Raw genomic sequence first — 26,068 nt, forward strand, 5'->3', positions numbered from 1 at the left:
AATACCCCATTGTTTGTAAAACACACATTTTGTTTATCCATTATTTTGCCGATGAACATTTGGGCTGTTTTAACCTTTTTGGCTCTTGTGAACAATGCTGCCATGGGCACTGGTGTACAAGCACCTGTTTGAGTCTCTGCTTTTGATCTTTTGGGTAAACCTAGAAGTCAAACTGCTGGATCATATGGTATACATTCAGCCCTTTGAGAAACCACCAAACTCTTTGCCACAGTGGAGGACTATACTTTTCCTGTCTAAACACTCAAAGGATTAAGCTCTGGAGCTCACGGAGAATATTGTCATATATACAATGTATAAATCCATAAATAAATATGGCCGTTCAACTGTCATTCATAAATACAAAATTTTATTTGCACTTCATTAGTGTAGAAAGACCACAATGCTTTCCATACCACAACACTCAAGACACACCAAGTTATTCAAATACATAATTACTTATTTACCTTGACTAAACAAAACAGTGCAGTTTAATAAAAGATATACCAAAGATAGAGTTCACAAATTCATTATCAGATCAAAAAAAAACAAAAATGGAACAAAAAAAAAAAACAGAGTCTAAGCTTAATTGGAATAAGCTTCACCGTAAAGGGGGAAGTTTTATCATTACAAAGGTACAGAGTGTTTAGGCAAATACACATATGTTCTTTGATATAGTAAAATGCATCTCTTTAAAATTCCTTTAAATAGGATTTGTTTAGGACAGCAGCGTGTTTTAAAATCTTTTTCTATAGTTTCAAAAACATTTCTTTCTTTATTGAATCTTTGTAGTTCTTAAAAGCATAAGGGAACGTCCCTTAGGAAGCCATGAAGAGAGATTCTGCGGCCTTACACCAAGTCAAATGCAACCCTCTAACTAGTAGTATTCTACTGTTATGTAACATTAATAAATAACCTTCAATGACAGCCATGAATGGAGCTTTGCTTCGTGGCAGAAACACTCCAGTACTTCAGATGCGACCACTGGGGGAAATGTCTTGTAAATAAAGAAAAGCACTTAAGATAGCTGTTTTTCAAAAAGTCTTTAGTTTTACAAATTTTCTTTAAAACAGTAAGCAAAGCACCATGTTCTCTCTTCTTAACAGAGTATCTTCTGTCCTCATAATATAATGAACAAGGACAATTATATTATTTATTTCAAGAAACATTAAACCTTTCATTTCTCCCATTCTTCATATTAGAAGTACTAGATTTCCCAGTGTATGCACACTAGACACTGGCGTAATGAGTGAAATAATTTGGAGGGAAATAGGTAACTTATAACCAAAACTTACCCAGGATTGCATATTTGCATATTTACAAGTTAGTGTATAGCTCTGACTTGGATTACAAAGTGCGAAAGGAAATTGTCAAAATGATTGTAGTGCAGAATAGAACGTTTTTTCCTCTTTCCAGGAATCGTTTCCACTTTGTCTCCAAAGTAGTAAATCAACAGCATCGGACGTGTGGTCTTGGTGGAGGCAGTTCTGGCGGTATCTCAGGCTCTGGTTGTAACGAGAGGATGCTATTGGACAGCTCATTCCTTAAAATATCCAGAGGCATCTAAAGGATAAACAAAAAAGACACAAATACATTTTAACCTTACAAGGTACACATACAGCTGACCCTTGAACATGGGTTTGAACTGCACAGATCCACTTATACATGGCGCCGTTTTTCACTAAAGTTACGCTGAGTGTGCCTGCCTCTCCTGCCTCCAAATCTACCTTCTCCTCCTCTGACTCTGCCACACAGAGGAGACAGCAAGACCAACCCCTCCTCCGCCTACTCAGTGTGAAGACGATGAGAATGAAGACCTTTATGATGGCTCATTTCCACTTAATGAATAGTAAATATATTTTCTCTTCCTTATTATTTTCTTTTTTTTTTTTGATACTGAGTTTCACTCTTGTTGCCCAGGCTGGAGTGCAATGGTGCTATCTCGGCTCACCACAACCTCTTCCTCCTGGGTTCAAGCAATTCTCCTGCCTCAGTCTCCCGAGTAACTGGGATTACAGGTGCACACGACCAAGTCTGGCTAATTTTTTTGTATTTTTAGTAGAGACAGGGTTTCACCATGTTGGCCAGACTGGTCTCGAACTTTTGACCTCAGGTGATCTGCCCGTTTCAGCCTCCCAAAGTGCTAGGATTACAGACATGAGCCACCATGTCCAGCCTATTTTTAAAATAACATTTTCTTTTTTCTAGCTTACTTTAAGAATATGGTATAAAATACATATAACATACAAACTACATGTTAAGTGACTGCTTATGTTATCAATGAGGCTTCCAGTCAATGACAAGCTTTTAGTAGTTAAGGAGTTTTTTAGGGAGTCAAGTTATACTTAGGTTTCTGACCGTTTAGGGGGTCAGCACCTCTAACCGCCTTGTTGTTCAGGAGTCAACTGTAAATGCTTTGCAAATTGTACAAGTATATAAAAAACAAAGTATTGTTACTGAAAGGCCTCTGATCATTGAAGATCAATTAGACATTAGAATATCAAGCCAAAAAACCATGTTCAAGACACTTCATATCACAACATGAACAGTGTCCAGCCTATTTAATACCCTATGGTAAAAGAAACCAAATCAACCTCATAAACATTTATTTTCACAGAACCAGCTATAATGAAAATACACTAATAATTTAAAAAATGGTCTGCATTCTCAGGAGTTGTAAGCTTACTAAAGAAAGAAATAACCTACCTTGGCAATTATATAAACTTTTTTTTTTTTTTTTAATAGAGACAGGGTCTTACTCTGTCACCCAGGCTATAGTGAAGATACGATCATAGCTCACTGTAGTCTCAAATACCTGGGCTCAAGCAATCCTCCTGCATCTGCCTGAGTAGCTGGGACTACTACAACCACATAGGTGCCACCACACCTGGCTAATTTTTAAATTTTTTTTGTAGAGATGAGGGTCTCACTATGTTGCCCAGTCTGGTCCTGAACTCTGGGCCTCAAGGGATCCTCCCACCTTGACTTCCCAAAGTGCTGGGATTACAGGAGTGAGCCACCACACCCAGCCTAAGCAATTACTTTATTAGAAAGAAGCTTCTGAATTATGTTTGAACTGAGCAAATTTCACTTAACATTATAAATTATAAACTTCAGTTCTTATTAAACATTTTTGAATGTAAGCCTAAAGCTGCCTGAAGAAACTGCTGCTGCTCAGTGAAGCTGTCTAGCAACTTTCTTGCAACTCAGCATCATGGAAAGGTCTTTGTAAGGAAGTGGCTCCCACTAGGGAGCAGAGCAGGAAGGGATGCAAGTATAGAACCATGGGCTCTCTTCTCCACTAAGACACCTGCAGACTTGGCTAGGTCTCCAACTGAATTTTCAGGAGAAAATGGGAGTGGGGACAAAAAGCAAATGTCAACTAAACACAGCACATTGCCATACCCTGTTAAGTCACTCCACCCTGCTGTATCTTATGGCAAAGTGAGTATGTCATACACCAACCCTAAGGACACCAGAAACCCCGGGGTGGGAAAAAGCTGTCAGTACAGCAGGCTTGGTACCTCTGGCCGAGTTAACCATACCTGGTTCTTAAGTCTGAGCATAACTACTGTACTTGGTTTCTAAATACAAAATTCTCAATAAAAATGTCATAAAGGAAACAACAGATTTCAGATAAAATACTTTCATAAAGTAGATTCTTTTTTTTTTTTTTTTACCTTTTTCAGAATGTCATCGACAAGTTTCAGAAATATCTCATCCACATTGAAGTTATCCTTGGCACTTGCTTCACAGAACCGCATCCCAGTTATCTGCTGTGCAAACTGAGAAGAAACACACACCTATTTCCTCTGTGTGGGAACCACACAGACCAGTGTGTGAGCATGAGGCCTCTGGGCTCAGCTTCAAGGAAAGGGCTGGGATTAAGGGGTAGAAAGTCCCACTGCTGCTCAAATATAAAGTTCACAAGTATAGCAAATTCTTACATTACAAACAACTAGCAAAACAAAAGACAATAAAAATCCTTAAGGTGATGCCATGACCTTCCAGTCAAATGACTTGCCTAAGTTTCTAAAAGTATAACATATCTGACATTTAAAACGTGAATAGCATCATTCCTCCACGATTCAACCCTTAGCAAAAACTAAAGAGGTTTAAAATGCATTAAAGAAAATCATAAAAACAACTTTTGGCTTAAAATATGTTTCTCTGTATAATATGTCAGGTTAGATAATAAAGCTGCATACACTAACGTGTTTTTTCTTCCTCCATTTCAGAATAAACTTAAAGGAGCAGGAAGTCAAAAAAGCGCAAACAAATGAGGAGGATGTGACTGAGTTATCACTTTATCAATAATTTCTTCCCAACTTTTAAAGTAAATAAGTTATTAAAAGAAACAGTACCTCAAGTGCTAAGCACAGTGTGTGGCAACCTTCGTGCCCCCGGCGCCCTCTCACCTTTTCCCCCTGCTGCCTGGTGATTTCTCTGTCCGTTTCACAGTCCAACTTATTTCCAACTAAGAGAAGCTCTGCATCTTCTGAAGCATACTGTGGAATGTTAAAAGAAGCTACATTTCAAAGATGGGCATCACCATATACTAAGAGCAGAAATGTAAACCAATACAGTATTTTTCGCTCATTTCTGTTTGTCCATTCACTTCCACTGTCTTTGAGGGTCTACCAGGTCCCAGGCAGGACAGGGCAGGGGCACGGCAGGGCTTACCAAGTCTTAGAAAGCAACTGAGGCACAGGCATTAAGAACCACAATGCTCTTGGTCGCTGACCCAACAATTCCCAAGACCCCATCCTAAAGAAATGATTCAAATACAGGCAAAGCTCTACACTCGAAATGGTTATCAACTGAATAAAAGCTAAAAGTCAAATAAAATGGATGAAAAATCAGGTAAGTTATTTTAAAAACACAGGCATTAAAAAAACACACGCTTCAGAAGAACCCTGAATGACACGGAAGGACCCTGTGACAGAATATTCACAAAATGAGCAAGATGTAAAGCTAAATAGAGTGAAGCCAATTTGGTTTTTCAGGATGACAGAACTACAGATTTTTAATTTACTTTTGTGCTTTTCTTGATTTTCCAAATTTCTATAATGAAGGTATCATTAATTTTATAACCAGGAAAAAATTAAGCTACGCTTCTAAGTTTAAAAATACATATAGGCACAGTAAGATTTCTCTCTTTAAAAATGAGGTTAAAATATCTTGAGCAACTATCTTAATTTGTATATTTCTAAAAAGTTATTTGAAACAGATTGTAACAAAAGGCACCTGAATGGTGTGGCCGTGGCCCAGTCACGCAGCCAAGTCAGGAGTGCTGGCCCCTTATCACGGAGGTGTGGGCAACAGTGACAGCACCTGCCGCAGGGCGGGGGCAATGGGCTCTGCAGCCAGGAAGCACTCAGGAAATGACACTCAAATAAGATGAAAAACAGCAGTTGATGACAAAAGGAAGACAGCATCAGACCTCAAGACCTTGGCACAGACTCACAAACTCAAGTACTGAATGGGGTACGATTTAGGCCATTTATTTTGGTTTTGTATTCATCCTATTAGTTCTAAAAGTTTTAGACTATGAGAATTGTTCTTTTCTAATTTCCATAGGACTGCACTCTGTGACTTCCACATAAGGGGACATCAGAATCTGCTGATGTGCCAACAGAGGGCCCGGTGTGACTGATGCCCAGTTCAGAGCAAGCTGGGGCAGGGGCCCCTCAGGTCTGATCCATCCTTGCAACCCTATGTTGCCCAGGCTGATCTCGACCTCCTATGTTCAAGTGAGCTTCTTGCCTTGGCCTCCCAAAGTGCTAGTATTACAGGTGTGAGTCACCACGCCCGGCCATCAATCTTAACACATTTTAAAGAGGCATACATCATCAATGATATGTTTGGTAAAGCTGGCAACATTCTCCAATGTTATCTAGCAGACAGGTTTAAATGCAATGTATAGACAAAATCCAATTTATATTGGGTATGCTTGTTACACAAAAGAACTAAACATCAAATTACTGCGTAAGGGAAGAAAACTCAAAATGTGTTCAACGGTATATCATCACATCCCACTCCCAACTGCTCTGCCTTCTAAAGGAAGGAACACATTTAGGAACATGTTTCTTAGGAGAGAACCCACGGTTTACATTAACTACAGAGACACAGGCTATCTGTATGATTCAATCATGAGCCAAAGGAGAACTCGCGCTCCTCTTGTTCAAACGAGGAGTTAAAGGGCATCTATAATTGTGAGGACAGATGTCTAGTGGGTGATGGAGACTCATGGGCCATCTGCAGGCCCTGTGGAGAAGGCCATCATCTCAGGGTTGTCACTCAGTGGATATTCATGAGATGCGTTTCCAAGTGACCTTTCTGCAGAAACAAAATGTCCTATATCTAATTCCATGAAAGCAGATGCATGTAGAGGAATGAGCATGTTTGGCCTCTGTGGTCAGACAGTCCATGCTACCAGAATAAATACCCTGATTCTGGATAAATTTTCTTCTTGCCTCATCCACAACACAGGACTACATCCCTATCCCGAAGGCTATAATATGGGTTAAATGATGTTTAGGCTGTATAAAAACATGCTCAATAAATGTGTTTCTCCTCCTTCTTTTAATAATGATTAAGACTCTAAAGCAGAGTTCACGTTGGACAGAAAAATGCCAACACTTACCTTATCAATCATCTTCATCCATTTTGGCAAATCATCAAACGTCTCCTTCTTAGTGATATCATATACTAATATGATCCCCTTGGCACTTCTGTAATAAGCTGAGGTAATGCTGTTGAATCTCTCCTGACCTGCTGTGTCCCTAAGAAAGAGCAGCAAAAATCAGTTCCCAAACAATGCCCAAAGTTAGCAACACCACATTCCAATGCAAAGACATATAATGCTTCAGTTTTTCTGCGACACAGAACAAGACTAACACATATTTCTCTTTTTCTTCCCCGGTGGCTACAGTTAAACAAAGTAGGAAAAATTCAGGTTGAGTAAAACTATGACATACAAGATACTTTTGTATTTGAGTTAACAACTAAATTAGATGAATGGAGATGGATTATGGACCAAGATCAACATACTCTCCAGAACAACTTTTTCCCTTACGACAGAAAATCAGCAATAGGAATGCTAATATAACATCAAAATATGATGTTTTTCTAAAATAAAATGGGGAAAAAATTTTAAAAATACAGAATCTGCAAAGCAAACCCTAAGAATTCACATTGTAGGTAATTTGCAAAACCATTTGTCATACCCAGGAGCAATAACGCCACACAAGGAACACACACTTTATATACATGCATGACCCACTCCATGCTCACACACACACGTGTGGTGGGGATCCTGGGACTGTGAAAATGAATGCCCTCCAAGTTACAAATAATTCATTTCTCGCTCACTAACCACCAACCTAGTGCTGGGGGTGGTGGTGGGGGGGCACCTGTGGCAGCTTATGATAACCACTTCAGATGAGAAAAGAAGATCCACAGTCACAACCCTAGCAGATGCAGTCAGACCAGCAGCACTGAGTCTGTGAAGACAAGCAGGGCCAGCTCTTGAGAACACCTCCATGTGGGTCCAGCGACTGGGAGAGCCCTGCTGGTTGCTGGGAGCTCCTCACATCTGCACTGACACCTGTGGATGTGCACGGTAGGTTTTCTGAACTAGTTACATTCAAACAAAAACATCAAGAAGTCCCAATTACTTTTTTTTTTTTTTTGAGACAGAATCTTGTTCTGCCGCCCAGACTAGAGTGCAATGACGCAATCTCGACTCACTGCAACCTCCGCCTGGAGCTCAAATGATTCTCCTGCCTCCGCCTCCTGAGTAGCTAGGATTACAGGTGTGCACCAACATGCCTGGCTAATTTTCGTAGTTTTAGTAGAAATGGGATTTTACCATGTTGGCCAGGCTGGTCTCGAACTCCTGACCTCAGATGATCCACCCACCTTGGCCTCCCAAAGTGATGGAATTACAGGTGTAAGCCACTGGCCCAGCCTCCAATTACTTTCAAACAAAGATTTTGAAAATTAGAAAACAAGAATTTTCATGACAAAAAGTTTGAAAATTTGCAGAAATAAAGCATAGAAGCAATTTTTTATTTCTTACCTAATACCTGAATGACTAATGTAAGTTAATGTTAGCTTTGCAATCAATGTGCTGACCTTCTAGAATAAATCATAAGGGTACAAGGAAATTTAATACTCTACAGATGTACACTTGACCATATTTCTTCCCCTTACAAAGCCATACCTTCTGTTCTAGAAGGTTCTGAGTCCCCAATCTACTACACTCAGAGGGAAATGGACATGGAAGGAGTCTGAGGAACAGTGAAGATGTGCCAGGAACTGGGCAGTGGACTGCTGTTCCCCAATTTTCTCAGCAGCACTGGCTCAAACATTCCCTGGCATGGATGACAGCTGTGTCTGAGTCCCTCTACTGCCAGCAGGGTGGGAGTGGGCAGAGTCCTAGAGCACCTGGGCACTATTCTTGGCCCCATAATGTGGCTTCTTGGAGAACTCAACCTCTCTGAGCTGAACTCTGTTTCCTCCTGTGTAAAATGGTGGAAGCTATAACAGCTCTATGGTAGGCATTATCAACAATATGAAAATGCAGAGACAACAACTGGCACTTTTATTAAGGTGTACAATTCTCCTTTAACTGACATGGATGGTTAATATCTGGTTTAGTTGAAAAGATGACCAATAGTCCCCCACTGATGAAAAATGCTATAGAATTAGCCTTCTTAGGCCGGGCAGAGTGGCTCACGCCTATGATCCCAGCACTTTGGGAGGCCGAGGCGGGCGGATCACCTGAGATCAGGTGTTCAAGATGAGCTTGGTCAACATGGTGAAACCCCAGCTCTACTAAAAATACAAAACTTAGCCAGGCATGATGGCAAGTGCCTTTAATACCAGCTACTAGGGAAGTTGAGGTGGGAGAATCGCTTGAACCCAGGAGGCAGAGGTTGCAGTAAGTTGAGATTGCACCACTGCACTTTAGCCTAGGGGACAGAGCAAGGCTCCATCCCCCAACCAAAAGAAAGAATTAGCCTTGTTATTTTCTTAGTCCTAGACGGAATAGGTGGTCAAAGAAAAAGGGAGGAGAGATACCAGATAGGTTTGCAAATACAGTGAAGTCCATGATTCCACAACTGCTTGTTTGAAATCTAAAAGTATTCTTTTTTCTCCAGGCTGACACTGGCCACAACCACATGAAGAACAACACAAGCACATCAATCAGTACAGATGCCGGCTGAGACCTGTTTCTCCTTTTTAAACCAAATATAAAATTCAAGCCCCCCCGCAACCATCTGAATGGATGCCCTCCTCAGCCAGGGCACTCTAAAATTTACCCTGAAAGGCTGGTGCTGGCCATGATGGGCAGTGGGGGTCAGACATGCCTAATTATACCCTCCAGCATGAACATCAACACAGATCTTAAATCTGGTGAGAAACATTTAGTCTCTTCTCTCTGAAGCCTGTTACTTGGAGGCTTCATCTACATGAGAATACCTAGGTCTCCACAGTCCCTTATAGTAACCCAGACATTCCTTTCTATAGATAATAACTCTTTCAACCAACTGTCAATCAGAATGTTTAAATATACCTCTGACCTGGAAGTCCCCGCCCCTTTGAGCTGTCTCACCTGTCCAGATTGAACCAATGTAAATCTTACATGTATTGACTGATGTATTATGTCTCCCTAAAATGTATAAAAGAGAGCTGTACTCTGACCACTTTGGGCACAGGTTGTTAGGACCACCTGATGCTGTATCATGGGTGTGTCCTTAGCCCTGGCAAAATATATTCTCTAAATTGATTGAGAACTGTCTCAGATACTTTTTGGTTTATATCTTGTATTATAATAATCCTAGAAACTGTTTGAGAACCACCACAAATTTCTAATTCCAATAAAGCTCAATGGAGAAGGCTTCCGATTAAGAAGGACTAACACTCACAAAGCGATTTCTTTAAAGACCATCTACGATTTACCTTTCTCCAAGTGCACCACAGTAGAGTAAGCTAGCGGGCAACAGCTTATTGGGTCCCTAAAAACGCCCCTTGTCCATGTTGCTATAATTTATGTCTTCCTTCAGAGGAGACCTGCCACCAAGTTAGTTCACATTCGTGATGGCTTATTGTCAAACAAGCAGCAAAGCTCACTGGGAAATTCATTTCCACATAATGTGAAGCCATTTGCTTTGTCTCAGAGGATATGAGGATCCCCTGTTGCCCTGACTGGAAGGTGAGGAGGGCAGAGGCAGGTATGTTGCTGTCTACCCGGGTCCTGCAGTACAGCATCAGTAGACATGCGCTGGTCACGTGCTTAAAAACAGAAAGTTGATGCCACATCAGGCAAGGCAAAAGAAACTTCATTTTTTGGCCTCAGAACTGCAAAAACAAAAACAAAAACCCCACAAAACAACAACAACAAAAAGATACCCTGGAAATCTGAAGAATATGATAGAAACTAAATTCTTTAGGATTTCTAAAAGCAACTTAAAAGACCACACTAATAGTCACCTTCAAGATGGCTGAGAAGGAAGAGATTTAGATACCATTTGGTTTCCATAAAGAGTCAATGAATAAAATTATTTCTTAAATCCTAGGCATTTAGGGGTCACTTTACTACTTTCAAATCAATAAAGAGTTATCTTTCAGAGTTTGGCTTACCATTCTCACAAGTTATGACTTGTCTAAATTAGGATTTGAATTAATGTTGAAAAATATTATGTGCTATTTGAGTATTGTTAAGAAATATTCTCCATTTTTTTAAAAAGTTAAAGATAATAAGCATTTTTCTACTCTGAAATCTGTGGTTAACACAATATAGCTGAACCACAAAAATAACAATCAGACTAAATCTCAAAAAGCATTTTTGAAATTATATACTTTAATAAACTTTTATTCTAGGCAATTTTCATCTGATTTTCAGTACAAGTCAACTCACATGCACTTCTATACACATTCAATGACTTTAGAATCCAGAAATTAGGGATGCAAAACCAGAGATCACAGATAACAGGAGTTTTAATAAAAACAATCAAAGAACAAGGATAGCAAAAGGCAATTTTGACGTAGCTTAAAATGTTTTTGCATGAATAGCATACTTAGGAATCTCAGAAACATTAAGAAGCTCACCATTAAGAAGTTAGCTGCCTCTGCTGACTTTAAGTCCAATGTAAAGAAAGTGGATAGAAACTTCGAGATGCAAAACCTAAGGCAATCGTTCTAACAGAAATGAGCAAACTGGTTGTTTACAAAAATCCCAATGAGAAAACATGAACTAGTTCAGCACTTCCCATTTAAGCCCATTCCTTAAATGCCACTGTTAGGGCTTGGCTCTGAAGGCTGGGGGCAGAAAAGCATGTTCCTTTGAGAGATGATTCCATATTCCCAAAATATTTGGGCTGAGAAAGCTTTTATTTTCTATTCCTCTCAAAAGTGCCTTTGCTTGATTTATTTCCCTTACGTACTAAATTATTTGCTATCATGTACAGCCAAAGAATAAATGAAATGTTGATTCCATTCAACAAGTATTTCTTAAATACCTACTGTGTGCCAGCAACATAATAATCCCACACATATCTCTACTTATCAAAAAATTAGATGGTATCAATGCACTGATTATACTTTCACCTTTCTATGAAAAGGTAGAATCCTAATATTTCCCTCTTTTTCTCAATAAACTTGGGTTTTCACTGTAATGATAAGGTGCTGATTTCTAGAGGTTTGCAACTTATTAACATCAGCTCAATCATTGTTTCCTACAGTTAGCATGCCATCTTATTCTATTTCTCTCTCTGCTTTTCGTGCAAATTGAAAAATTCCTGCAATTCTGTTTTCTCAGTTTTGTATACAACAATGCTTGGAGAATTCAAAGCCTCTTTTTTGTGGTATTTAATATGTCCACTTAAATTATTTAATTACTAACTTTCAGGGCATATACCAATTTAGGCTATGAAATATTACCTCTTCCAAGCAGAGAACTAGTGGAATGATGCCAACCTAAGAACACTGGCTAAAATAATGTTCCCCAACAGTAGACTGGTCCAGCAGGCAGAACAAAGGGTTCCTATATAAAGCATTTTGATTCTGTGTTTGCCTAAAGGTAAGCGACAAATTTCATGGCTTCAAGTCCATTTCAACACAACTCCAAGTTCACTGTAAATAATTTCCAGGACACCATTTGGATATAAATTCATCGAGTTACATCCTAGTCAGCATATTTTATTTTAGCTACACTTACATAAAGTTCTAACATTCATGTAGAAATACTTTAAAGCACAGAGAAGAGAAAAATGGTCCTTTTTCTGACCACAGATAATCAGCAAAGTGAAATATGTGGCAATGACATAAAACATTACAAAAATGTAACAGCCACCTGCGGCTTTTGCTACTTTTAGCTTTTAGGAATCTATAGTAAATAATGCACTTCTTCCAACAAGATCCTCCTATAAAAAACCGACTGGCAATGCTTTCATGCCAGTCTTGAAAACTGGAGCAGAGCCTTCTATTATTAGCACAATCCACTGTGCCTCCTTGAGGGACCATTTCCAGCTACACAGGCTCCTCCTATGCTCTAAATGGATGGCAGTGAAATGACGACAATATGCCCACAACAAAGCAGATGACGCCAGTGCAGCACAAGGGCTGCACCTCACTCCAAAAGAAGCCAGCCACTACTTTCAAACAGTAATACAAATTAGAACCATAATTCCAACACTTCCTTTTTAACTACTCGATATCAACAATGAAGAAAAAGGTTTTCATCTTTTAAATAAAATATTTCAGAAGGTAAAAATCTTATTTTGCGTTATGATATGATCAACGAAGTGGCTGGTCTGTAATGGATATATGAGTCACTGTTCAAAACCCTCTTGCAGGAAAAGACAAATCTTACTTCCTAACTGAGTCAATGGAACATTCCATATAGAAAGCTTGCAATCAACCATTCCATAAATCCAATGCATTTTATTCTTCCTCCCTTAGTTATGCTGTTTGCCAGTGCTGTACAGCTGTACAGATTTAGAGAATGAAGGCAAAGGAATGAAGAGTCAAGGGAGAATCAGGAGAGGAAGAGGGGTCATTTTTGGAAAATGCTTTTATATCCAAGAGAAATGGTTTCTGAGTGCCCCCTGCTCTTCGCAGAACCACAGTATCTCACTTTCTCCCCAGGGGAATTCCATCAGAATTCTTAGCTCTGAGTCAAGGGAATTGTACACACATTCCAGGAGTGTCCAACATCACCAGAACAGACTTAGTGGGCAAAGTTTTACAGAGGCACCAGGACATCTGGACATACTTTTTAAACCAGAATATTGCCATCAGAGGTGAAGATGGAAGTATTAATGCATTAAGACATGTGCCACAGTCATCAGGCATGGCTGTCACCCACTAAGGCAGTCATCACACATTCTAATATTGGTTGTATCACTTTTGTGGGGCAGTATCCTCATCAAAAAGTACCTCACAGGTACTAGGTACAGAGAGAGGCATATCCCAAATCCTTTAAAAGATGGTCTTTACCTTACAGAACTTATAATTAGACACAGCAGTTTGTGTGCAAAACACTTTGCTGCCATCTCCAGTGTTTAAAAGCTAGGTAGCAATGTACAAAAAGTCTGCGGGACTAGCACAGGAAGCAATGATCTATTTGTTGTCTCTTCAAGTATTTAGACAAGGCTTAATGTTTTATAATCAAGAGAAAAACTAACATATACAGACCAAACGAACAACACAAAAGAAAAACAAACAAAAAACCCCAAACCAAAAAATCTTTGAAGTGCGTTATACAGTGAAGGGTGACCAAATGAAGGTATTACCTCAGACACCTCCAGGAGGCAGTACTGCGGCCCGGCTGCAGCTGTGGCCCAGACAGGGACACGGATGAAGAATGAAGACATGGCACTAACATTCAAGCATTAGGTGACCGATGATGCCACAGATGAAGCAGCAATTAACGCAGATGAAAGCAAACACACACATGGTGGACAAACAATCAGAGCTGAGGGTGACCTGCCAAGAGGAGTTAGTAAGCTGAGTACACCGCAGCTGTGGCATTCAAAACAAAACGGCATTCTCAGAGGACCTCAATGGGGCTACTTTTAAGCCACCACCAGACCAGATCTTATCCTTTCTTCCACAGATAGGTCTTTAGCACCTGCGGGCTGTTAACAGGTTAATGGCTAACAGAAAGCTCTTTGTGCTGGGCGCAGTTATAACACAGCTGGTTGAGTCTCTCATTTCAATTGTGATTTGAGAAAGGGGCCTGGATTCATTTCTAGCAGGCATTAGTGGGGGCTCACATCCCATGGAATCAGCAGTACAGCCGAAAGGAGGATGCCCACCCACAGTCACAGTCACACTGTGCCACCAAGAAGCTCTGGAACTGTCTGCTGGGGACCTGCCTTCAGATTGCGCAAACCTGGTTATGAACCTATTCGGCTCTTTGAATACTATCATACAAAATAAAGACATGAAGACAAGCATCTGAGCAAACATTTTAGTGGTGACAGTGTTGATATCACATAAATTATTTGAAAATAGAGGCAAAAAGGTTCCAAACTAGCTACCATTAAAGTAAGATTCTTCTGTATACAACTACTCCCATGTGCAAGTGGCATGTAACAGCCTCATCTAAAGAAACACTGTTCATTTAATTTTAAAATGAGCAAAAGAGGAGAAAAGTAGGAGACGCAAATCAGCTCAAACAGTTCATTTTATTAGACAAGTGCATGGACTGTTAAACACACACAGCACATTACTGGGTGCAGACTCTCCCACTTACCAGATCTGTAATCTAATTTTCTTTCCTCTTAGCTCTACAGTTTTGATTTTAAAGTCAACACCTGTAAATAAAACAAATAAATGTGAAGCAAAAACAACAAAGATGCAATCTGTCATACAAAATAATCCTATTTGTGCATTTTGTTATTCTTATCAGAAAAAAACCCCCACAAAGTCTGACATAATTTAATTCCAAGTAAAAGGAGTATCTGAAACCTTGCATCTCTCATCCTTCAGTCCACACTGGGAAAGTCGGCCCATGTTATGTCTTATCCTGAATGATGGGTCTAGTATTTGCTGTTCACAACACAATTTATTACTACCAGAGTTCAGCACAGAAACCAGTTCAAAATTACATTTAATAACTACATCAACAAATGAGTGGCTTTAAAAGGATGTTATCTCAGGGAAAATTCTTATACAGAACACTGGAAACTTAATCAAACTTAACCTTAGTCTGAACTTAGAAATTACTGTAGTAAAAATTTCAGTACTCATGAAAATTTTAGGTAAATATAAACATAACATTATATTATCAACAGTGAGAAGGAAGATTTTAAAATTAATTCTTATACAAATTAACATACCCAGTTTTTAAATTTAATATTACTAAGCAAACCATCATGTATCTTTTCTTTTCAATTTAGCCTGTAAAGCTTCAGATATATTTTTAAAACCAAGTTTTCATTTGTGTATGCTACCTTATATGCCTTCCAGTTACACAAAATATAAATAATTCACAGCAATATTTTATTACACCGTTTTCACAACTTAGGGAAACAAAAGGGATGCTGGCTGAATTTAGAACTAGGGACATCTTCCCTACAGGAACGACTTCCTGACAGCTTCCTTGGGACCCAGGATGTAGGTGATTCCAGCTCCCCTGGCCAGCAGGCGCCCATGTTTGTGAGTGGCATGGTGGCCACAGAGGACAAGGCCCTGACTGCCCATCTCTGGGAACTGATGAGGTGCTGCAGTCAGATGAGGCTCTTAAGGGGAAGTGGAAAACATGTGACCCATTTTTATAATTAGTAACACACTGTGGACACCAATGCCACACAAAAGGCATGTTTACAGCCCTGGGGCAGGGTGTGGCCAGGGAAGCAGCCCTCCTGCCCTAGGAGAGAAGTTGCATGAATATAAAACCTCACAAGAAAACAAAGCTAAAGAGCATTTCTCCATGTCAACTATTAATCTCTCACACAACACATAATTTCAGATGTCCCTGAAGGAAAGCTGGTTAACTCAATTTCACTTTCAGTTCTGGAAATGATTTGCTTTCCAAAGTCAAAGGAAGCTCAGACACTGCCTTGACCCAGGAAGCAGGTTCTGCATGTTGGAGAATATTCAAAGAGTGGCTTAACATTCAGCTGCAAGGAGACTGCAATTTCAAGTGATACTCTCTACAAGACACACAAACAGTGCTGAGATAATTGCTACATTCCGGTTTAAAGCAGCACAGTTTAGTGACAATACACTGTCTTCATATTAACATAGAGTTAGGATTTCACTGCTGCCATGCTACTCTGTGATGGAATTTACTAATCAAATGCATAATCTGTGATCACTACTATTCTACTTTATTTTTGTTTCCAATTACTTCAAGTAAGTTTGTTTTTAAAATGTAATTAAAGGAGCTGTAACTTTGTAAACCTTATGGCAGTGGCTGCTCCTTTGTTGAAAAGAACTGGCAAATGACACTTCTTTTGAGCTCTGCTTCAAACTGATTAAGAGTCCCTGAAACAGCTAGAGCAGAGATATTCTCTGTTTTGATTACATTGTTTTCTCTGCTAACAATGGAGTCTGAATATGTCAGACAACCCTTTCCAACCAACTTTAGCAACTTATCCAATTCCAGCAGTCCTACAGTAGGACTACTTTGTAACCACATTTAATGAGTAAAAATAAAAGGCTAGGACATTAATATCGGTTCTAATAGGAAAACAAAGCAAAGAATACCTGACAGTAAATAGGGCTAAGAACCTGCTTTAGCATTGAGCACTCACGGACAAAAAAAGGAACAGACACCGGGGCCTACTTGAGGGTGAAGGCTGGGAGGAGGCAGAGGACTGAAAAACTACCCATCAGGTCCTATGTTCACTGCCTAGGTGACAAAATAATCTGTACACAAAAACCCCAAGACACGCAATTTATCCATGTAACAAACCTGTACAGGTAACCCCTCCTGAACCTAAAATAAAAGTTGGAAAGGAAAAAACCAAATAAAAAAAGAATCTGTTCAGCCAAAATGAAGACTATCTCATAGTGAGTAGATGAATGACAAAAACACAACAGAAAAATATCCAATGGCCAATCTACGGTTCCATGAGTAAAACCAGTTCCTTAAAACAATCCTCACTCTTAAATGAAATATCCTATACCGATACCATCTCTAACAGCCATTAAATAGCCTGCATGACTGGAAACTTAATCCAATTTTTGACTTGGAAACATATACCTGAATCAAAATACACAACTAAACATTTCTAAAAACTTTCTTACATTAAAAGTCAAAAATATGCCTTAACGTCTATTTCTAATATTGGCATGTCATAGAAGTGATAATGATCCTGAATAAAAGGAAAAAAGTCATCAATAACCAAAAATATCTGGCATATTATTTAGGAAAAGTCAACAGAGTTCCTGTCACAGAAGAGGAAATGTTTACAAAAAAATCAAGGGACAAAGAAGGTGTTCACTACTATCTACAACCCTGGTGAGAACTGGTTTCCTACAGGTATCTCGACTAAGCGAGGAAGCAAGGAGCCCTCACCACTTAGCTGATGGGGACAGTCCCTGCCTTTGAAAAGCTTAGTCATACTGACCTAAATTAACACACCATGCACTTGGCAGAGCTCTTTTGTTTGCCGTTCTCTCTTCTTAGAGAACCTTCTTGCCTGCCCAGAATGCTCTGAAGCCCTAGATTTCCCATCTGAACTCTTCTGACTGCTCCCACCCTTACCCTCGTTCTTCATCTATGTTCTGAACTCTCTTCTAGCCCGTATCACATCATGCCTTCTTTGCTGGCCTCTCCCACAGACTATGTGCCTACCTGCTGAGGATACAGTCAAGTCATCTTCAGCCCCCTAAAATCTAGGACACTGCCAGGCATATAAGAGCAACTCAATAAATCTGATGGCAGGAAATTGCCCCTCTTCTCCATCAAATGCTGCATATGTAAGGAGAAATGTGAATTATTTTTGGAAAAAATAAGGAAATTCAGGACTGATTAGTTAAAAATAAATAAATAAATAAAAGATACCTGAGTAGCAGGTGTGGAATGGAAGCAGTGAACGCAGGGATGCCCAGCACACAGGAGAAATATGAGTGTGTGCAGCAACACAGCCTCTCATTTCTCCTCCAGTTCCTCACAGGACCAGGCAGCTCTCCTTGCTGATAGCCTCTCCCCACATACACTGATCCCAGAGGATTATGGTAACAGTTTCTCTATCCAGTCCCTTAGAGAACTGGTCTACTAGGTGAATTATTCTGGTGAGAGGAGCTTGCTTTCTTTTAGGCTTACCAATTTCATGGAAGTCTTTCTAAAAGCATTTTAATAATGCTTTTGAAAAGTATTCAGGCTACAGAGATACAGTATTATCAATGGTCTTAGACTGCTCTATTTAAGTCAGTTTTTTTTTTTGGAGGGGAAAAAAGAAAAGGCTCTGTCACCCAGGCTGGAGTGCAGTGCTCACTGCAACTTCCAACTCCTGGGCTCAAGTGATCCTCCTGCCTCAGCCTCTCGAGTACCTGGGTCTACAGAAGTGCACCACTAACTGATTTTTTTCTGTAGAGACAGTGTCTTGCTATGTTGCCCAGGCTGGTCTCAAACTCCTGGGGCTCAAGTGATCCTCCCACCTCAGCTTCCCAAAGTGCTGGGTTTACAGGCATGAGCAACTGTGCCTGTGTCTTATTCTTGACCTTAATTTCCTTTAGTACTAATGACAGTGGACACCCGTGTCTAACACCCAACATCCAAGCCTCAGAGAAGCCCAATGACAGGGGAACTGTAACCCCCATTTTATAAAGGAAGACATGATGAACAGAGAGAGGACAGAGTAATTTACCTGTAATCATACCACAGGCTAGTTAAGCAGCAGAACCAAGATTCAAATTTACACAACTGCCCACAATGAAAAGTTTTTAAAATAAAAGTCAGATGGGTGAAAAAAGAGAAAAGCGTGAGATGTTCTGAAGTGGCTCATAGTCCCCACAGGCAAGCTGTTAAGACAATGCCTGACTCTGCTCTGCCTTCTTCCTGGCTGCCTATCATGTCTTAGCAGCAGCAGGAGGAATCCCTGTACTTAGTGCTTTTAAGATTTCTATGTTCCCCTTAAAGCAAAACATCTGCACACTACTGTTTCTTTTTGCTAGGCCATAAGAAGCTACAAAAGTGAAAATAGCAAAAAAACACAGAAACTTCTTTCTTTACGCTCCTTTCTAGTAAAAGGCTGAAGCACCACTGTGGTCCAAATCTAGAACTACGGTTGAGTGGGCTGTGCCTTCTTCTTCCATGTCCAGGTCACTTCTCTCTCCGTCAAAGATCTGGAGCTTGGACCAGACCACAGATTTTACTTACTACTTTCAAGAAGATGAAGGATTTTCATAGACTTGGAAATAAGTCTCAATACAAACAGTGGTTGTGATGTCACGGCCAATTTATAATAATGACCTTAAGTTTTGTACAGTGGCTTTTCTTCCAAGGACATATCTTGTACAATGTTATCTAAAATTGGATATAATATTCCTATAGAGAGAGGACTGCAAACATCTTCAGTTGTGAGAAAATAAATTAAGGAACACGTTAAGGTCACAGAGACCCAGGCAAATCTAGCATTAAAAACAAGTCACGTGGGTGTAAGGCCAGTCTTCTGCCCAAACTCCACCACCTACATATACCTGTATCAAAGTATACAACTAAACATTTACCTGTATGTTTAGGGAAGAGCTCAAAATGAATTCCCACCCCATATAAGGAAAAGAGAATGCAAACTCACTGCTAGTAGACCTGTCTTGTGACATCCTACTATTTAATACTATCTGGCTTTTCCTACCTAAGCTGTGTTATAAGGATTTAAATAGAAACTAAGTACTATAACTGTAAAATATTTCTATCAACTCGGAAGCAGGACTATTAAAATCTTAATGTTACCATGTGTCATTAAAAAAATGCTTATCCAGGCCTGAGGATGACAAATGTGCATCCAGGTATAAGATCTGTTCTTGCTTGCATACAGGCTTGACATGCTCCCACCCAGCAAATAAAGCCCACCCTGTGTCTCTTCGTATGCAGAAGCACAAGGAGACAGCCTTGCACTTGACTGGAACAAACAATGACACGAGGGACTGCATCAGGGAGGGGAGGGACAGTTGGAGGTGCTGGGCCTCCAAGAAGAGGTGTGGCTGGAGCTGGGAGTGCCTGCACTGTCAGAGCCCAGCGAGCGAGTGGAAGTTCCACTCATGGAAGTATATATGTACGAGAATTCCACAGAAAGCTGTATGTCCTCTTTGCAAATCAAAAGATTAAGAACTTTTGTGGTGTTTGCTATTATTTCAGATAACATTCTAAGGGCCTTATCTACATTAACTCATTGCAATGTATATTCATTAACAATTTTATGAGGTAGATATTACTGTCCTCATTTTATAGATGAAAAAACAGAAGTCAGAAAAGCCAGCAGACTGCCCAAGGTCACCAAGCTGGTGAGTATGAGAACACAGATTTGAACCTGGGCTGCCTGGCTCCAGGCTATGTTCCTTCCCATGCACTGTGCAGCCCCACCTATAAACAAGAGGCAGAGGCTGGAAGAGAGCTAAGAACATATTTAAGGCTGAAAAAGAACTTTGCATTGCTAGGCAAGTATATAAAATTAACAGTAAGACAGGGCAAGTGGCTGGCTGGGACAGATTCCACCCCTATACCAGGAGGCCTTCTCTACTCCTTGGCTTCAGACAAACCCCTATCTGAAATGCTACCACATTATTTTGAGTTCCTGGTCAAAAGAGGAGAATATTTAAAGGGAGGAGGAAAAAAAACCCATGATCAAACAGTGGATTAATAACATGTTTTTTATATGCAAAAAAAGAAAATGAATTTCACTACTACTAAGAATGGATCCATGAAAACACAGGGACTGTCAAACAGATGTCTTACCCAGGGCATGTAATTACACTCTGATATTTACATCACATGTATATATCAGTGTGTATCATTAAAGGGTAAGGATTTTTTGGGGGGCGTGTTTCAGAGTTTTTGGATCTACAGGATAAATTAGAAGAGAATTATAAATTGCCTTTTCTAAGCCAGACATGTAAGATATTTTCTTGCCTATTCTGTGACACGGGAACAAAGTGTAAACCCTGCTTTGCTTTTCTTCTTATGAGTGAAGACACTGAGGTAAGTTGCTTATCTAAGGACAGCTGGCAGCCTGTAGTGGAGCTGGAACTTACATGCAGGACTATCTGCCTGCCTCCAAAAATCTCCTTTCCACAAACACCACCACTTGGGAAGACAGTGGTGGCCAAAGAAAAGGTGAAGTGTTTTTTCTTTTTTGAGGCAAGTTCTTGCTCTGTCACCCAGGCTGGAGTGCAGTAGTGCACTCCGTTCACTGCAGCCTAGATCTCCCTGGCTCAAGTGATCCTCTCACCTCAGCCTCCCAAGAAGCTGGGACTATAGGCATGCACCACTACACCAGGCTAATTTTTGTATTTTTTTGTGGAGATGCAGTTTCTCGCCATGTAGCCCAGGCTGGTGTTTTTTAAGCAAAAAAAAAATTTGACTGCAGGTGTGTGATTCTTTAGCCAATTGACAAGAGTGTTGAGGTCCTATCACATACGGCTTGAAGAGGGGAGAGGAGGCACGTGAAAAACACAAAGCTCAGCCAGGCGCAGTGGCTCACCTGAGGTCAGGAGTTCAAGACCCGCCTGGCCAACCTGGTGAAACCCTGCGTATACTAAAAATATAAAAATTAGCCAGGCATGGTGGTGGGCACCTGTAATTCCAGCTACTCAGGAGGCTGAGGCAAGAGAATCACTTGAACCCAGGAGGCAGGGGTTGCAGTGAGCTGAGATTGCGTCATTGCACTCCAGCCTGGGCAACCGAGCAAGACTCTGTCTCAAAAACAAAAACAAGAACACAGAGATTCTCATTTACAGAGGCCCATTCCTTTGCCCAAGTGCTGACGTGGAGTTGGAATTGCAGGTTGTTTTATTAACTAAGCACCAGAAACCAAAGAGTGGAGTTTGTCAGAGTTGGAGGAAAAACATTTTCTATGGAATCTACAGTGTTCTGTTTAGCCTGTGTTGTGCTTCCTGGTTTTAAAAGATAAGATTCTTTTTTGTTTTTTTTTTAAACAATCACACTCAATTAAGGGCACAATTTTGGTCTGTAGTTTTGGCTTTCCAAATACTTTCCAAATGTCAAAGGTGTGAATTAAAGGACAAAAAGAGGAGAGCTAAAGCCTAAAGTGAGAGACACTCAACCTCTTTCCTAACAGATACGGCTACCTCCATGACTCAGCTCCCCTCTTAAAAGGGTAAACAAGGTGTGCAGGTGTGAGCTTTGTGCCCAGGGAAAGGAAGAGCAAGATGGTGTCTTATATGAATGGAAAAGGTCTCTTAAAACTATTTGTAGAATGACTACTGTACAAAGTTGTTTTCTTTACAAATTCAAACTAATGTTTATTTGGAACAATGTATCTGGCATCCAAGGATACAGAATAAGTTGGACCTATCAGTTCTCAAAGGAGCCTACTCTGCCTTCTACAGCCAGTTCTAAGATCCATTAACAGATGGCTTCTGGCAGATTCCACAGACTGGAGGGAAAGAGGCAATCTCTAAGAATCTGGATCTCTGTCATGCATAATGAAACCTTTTCTTCTTCAGTATAAGTGCAGACAGCGAGAGAAAGGCTGAATGTACTTCAGCCAGGTCTTTAAATAGATTTTTATTCAACATAAACACCACCACCAACTGAATCTGCATGCTTTCTCTGAAAGACAGCTACTTTAGTCCACAAAAGTAGGGGATGCTTTGTCAAGCCTCTCAGCTTGCTTTAAGTTCATTAAATAAACCTAATCACATAGCACACGGCATATGTGGGTATAAGAACTCAATGTTGGTTCCTCTCATGCTCACATCCCTGAGTCATGTTACATCATTTGGCAGGGGAGTCTATGTGAGGTTATCTCCAGATGGAGCGAAACCGCACTGCATGGCTGCAGAGCTTGGGCTTTTGGAGTGGGAATTCTGGACGATTTTCCCTAATTCTCTCTTAAGTGAAACATGGGCAGATTGGTCATGGCTTGGAAGACTGTTTATAAATACAGAAGAGCAAAATAAAACACAGAGTTAAGCATTTAAATCCAGTATGAGATGCTCATTCTGGGTTTTCTAACAAAAATCTCTGCCCTCAGTTTCCAGAATAAAGTACAAATAGTCAATTTCCAGGTAAAGACTCTGGTGGATTGCATTTGACCTGTCATGCCGCCTAACATTCAAGAGCAGACCCCCAGAGAGCACTTCTGCAGGAGTTTCAAGTCACTCACACTACCCTACCTTCCAGCTCATGCCGTCTCCTGCTGAAGCCCCACCAGTGGGCATCCTGAGTGCACCCCTCATGTCAACAGGAGCTAGAGGGGAGTCAGGAAGGAATGCAGCCTGCAGTGGAGTTAAAGGGCTTTGGGAAAGGGCTGCCATCCTCTAAGGAGGCCAGGCTGTGAAGTTTAGAGCACTGCTACACAATGAGAAAAATGAAGATAAATTTAAAGAACTTTTGGCCAGGCACAGTGGCTCATAACCTGTAATCCCAGCTCTTTGGGAGGCCAAAGAGGGTGGATCACAAGGTCAGGAGTTCAAGACCAGCCTAACCAACATGGTGAAACCCTGTCTCTACTAAAAATACAAAAATTAGCTGGGTGTGGTGGTGCGCACCTGTAAACCCAGTTACTTGGGAGGCCGAGGCAGGAGAATTGCTTGAACCTGGGAGGCAGAGGTTTCAGTGAGCAGAGATTGCACCACTGAACTCCAGTCTGAGTGACAGAGTGAGACTCCATCTCAAAAAAAAAAAAAAAAAAGATAATAATAAAAAAAGTAAAATAAAAAAACTTTTAAACTCCGGTATCTTATCTTCCCTAATTGTTTAAAGTCATTTTAAATCTTTTTTTTTTTTTAATGTTCTTACTTGGCAAAATAAAGAACTATGCTGGCCTCCAGCATTTTAAGGGAAATCTTACTGCCCAGAAAAATCAGAATTCAGGTCCAGACTGCCTTACTTTGACTTCTTCTGTATTCGAATATATCTATTTTGCTAAAATTTTGTATGTAAAAGGCTTAAGATATTTGAATATGTATTATGGAATATACAGATTAAAAAGCAGTTCTTGGAGCATTATTTTAATATCCAAAAGGAAAGTGACAGGTGATGACAGGGACACACTTAAAGAAAATCAGTTTCACTAATGACATAGGATAACTGTGTCACTATCTTCATGGGGCTGTAACAAGGACCAAATTCTAACACAAGGAAAGGGCTCCATCACGTCTGACCTTTACATGTGTGAGCCATCAGTATTTTCAACAAAGCAAAGTCAATTTAAATCTCAAAGTAAGCTAAGGAACAGAAAGAAAGATAGTTAAAAAGAATTCACTTGTAGCCCTGGCCCTGACCACTTGCTGACTAGCTGTGTCACAGGGGGTAAGTTTCTACCTCTCTTGAGACTTTGCATGGTCCTCTGTAAAACGGGTAACTTTCAGGGCTGTGATAAGGCCTTCTGCTGGTGTAGTAAGTACTCACCAAGTAGCAGTGACTACTAACACAATATTCTACTTATATGCACAGACAACTAAATTACTTATCCAAACTCATGAACTAGTTAGTGGCAGAGCCTTGAGCAAGAGCACACATTTCTTCTTTTGGGACAGAGTCTCACTCTGTCAACAGGCGCCCCCGGCTGGAGTGCAGTGGCGCGACCTCGACTCACTGCAACCTCTGCCTCCTGGGTTCAAGCAATTCTCCTGCCCCAGCCTCCCGAGTAGCTGGGACCACAGGCACGCACCACCACACCCAGCTAATTTTTTTGTATTTTTAGTAGAGACGGGGTTTCACCATGTTGGGCTTGATCTCTTGACCTCGTGATTTGCCCGCCTAAGAGCACACATTTCTTGTTCATTTTTCCTAGCATGCAATGCTGTTGGAGCAAGGGTAGGGGTACGTTTTTATCAGGTAAAACGATTTCAAAAGAAACAAAATTAACAGCTAGCTTCCAACAGTAACATAGAAATAAAACAAAAGTTGACATATGTAATTTTATGGAGTTGTTTTTTGAAATATACTTTCAAAAAAAAGCACATTTACCTGTTTAGTCTAAAACTAGTAGGAGTCAAACAGAAGGAACCAAGATCAAGAATTTGGCATTGCTAGATAGAAATGGATTCTACAGCTTCTCTCAGGAGGTAATGACCTCAACTTGTAAAAGCACACAGAGATTCACAGTAGATAAGTATGCTTATGATACAGGCATCGTTATGAAAAAAATAGTGGACCAGTCAGTCATGTTAGTCGTAAATTTGTTTAGTCAACTACTTTTTTCCGTCTCTGAAACTCTGAAAGCTGCTCCTCTCTGTACCTTTTAAAATAACTTGTCAAATTATATCAGACTAAATAATTCCATGAAAATAAAATGCCATTTAAAAACAAGAGACAATTCCATTAGATAATTTTCATTAAATAGGCCAAGTAGTAAACACAATCTCTCAGCTTTTCATACCCTTGTGAATTCTGTGTATCTTTTAACCAGTTTCTAATGTGATTAACAATACAAAAAAATTAACATTTTGCTCATTTATAATTTTACCCAATAGTTCATCATCTCAAATCCTTAGGGACCTCACTATTGATCTTTTACAGAAAGTTCAAATGAATCCCATTCACTTTAAAAGGGCACTTACTGGTCAGGCGCAGTAACTCACTCCTGTAATCTGAGGGCTTTGGGAGGCCAAGGTAGGAGGACTGCTTGAGACTAGGAGTTTGAGACCATCCTGGACAACATAGTAGGACCTCATCTCTACTAAAAATCAAAAAAGGGCTTGGTGGTGTGCATCTGTAGTCCAAGCTACTCAGGAGGCTGAGGTAGGAGGATTGTGTGAGCCTGGCAGGTCAAGGCTGTAGTGAGCCATGATCGTACCACTGCACTGCATCCTGGATGACAGAGCAAGACCCTGATTCTTCCTTGGGCCATGCTCTGAAGCTCACCATCTTTCCGAGAAGGCTGCTGTGAGCAGCACATATCCATAAGCCTTGACAGGA

The 26,068-nt window shown here is 40.3% G+C and overlaps 1 protein-coding gene across 1 annotated transcript in view; it reads right to left on the reverse strand.

Moving 5' to 3' along the window:
- Positions 1–345: 345 nt before the first annotated feature.
- RAB12 (RAB12, member RAS oncogene family) overlaps positions 346–26,068 on the reverse strand; it is a 28,728-nt gene continuing 3,005 nt past the window's right edge. The window contains exons 2-6 of the mRNA XM_035270591.3: positions 14,765–14,825; positions 6,644–6,782; positions 4,416–4,505; positions 3,678–3,782; positions 346–1,560 (exon numbers count right to left, since the gene is read on the reverse strand). Coding sequence (XP_035126482.1) covers positions 1,447–1,560; positions 3,678–3,782; positions 4,416–4,505; positions 6,644–6,782; positions 14,765–14,825 — 509 coding nt within the window. The 3' untranslated portion in view covers positions 346–1,446. The remainder of the gene's footprint in view (positions 1,561–3,677; positions 3,783–4,415; positions 4,506–6,643; positions 6,783–14,764; positions 14,826–26,068) is intronic.

This window comes from Callithrix jacchus, chromosome 13 (genome assembly GCF_049354715.1).
Source record: "Callithrix jacchus isolate 240 chromosome 13, calJac240_pri, whole genome shotgun sequence".
NCBI lineage: Eukaryota > Metazoa > Chordata > Mammalia > Primates > Cebidae > Callithrix > Callithrix jacchus.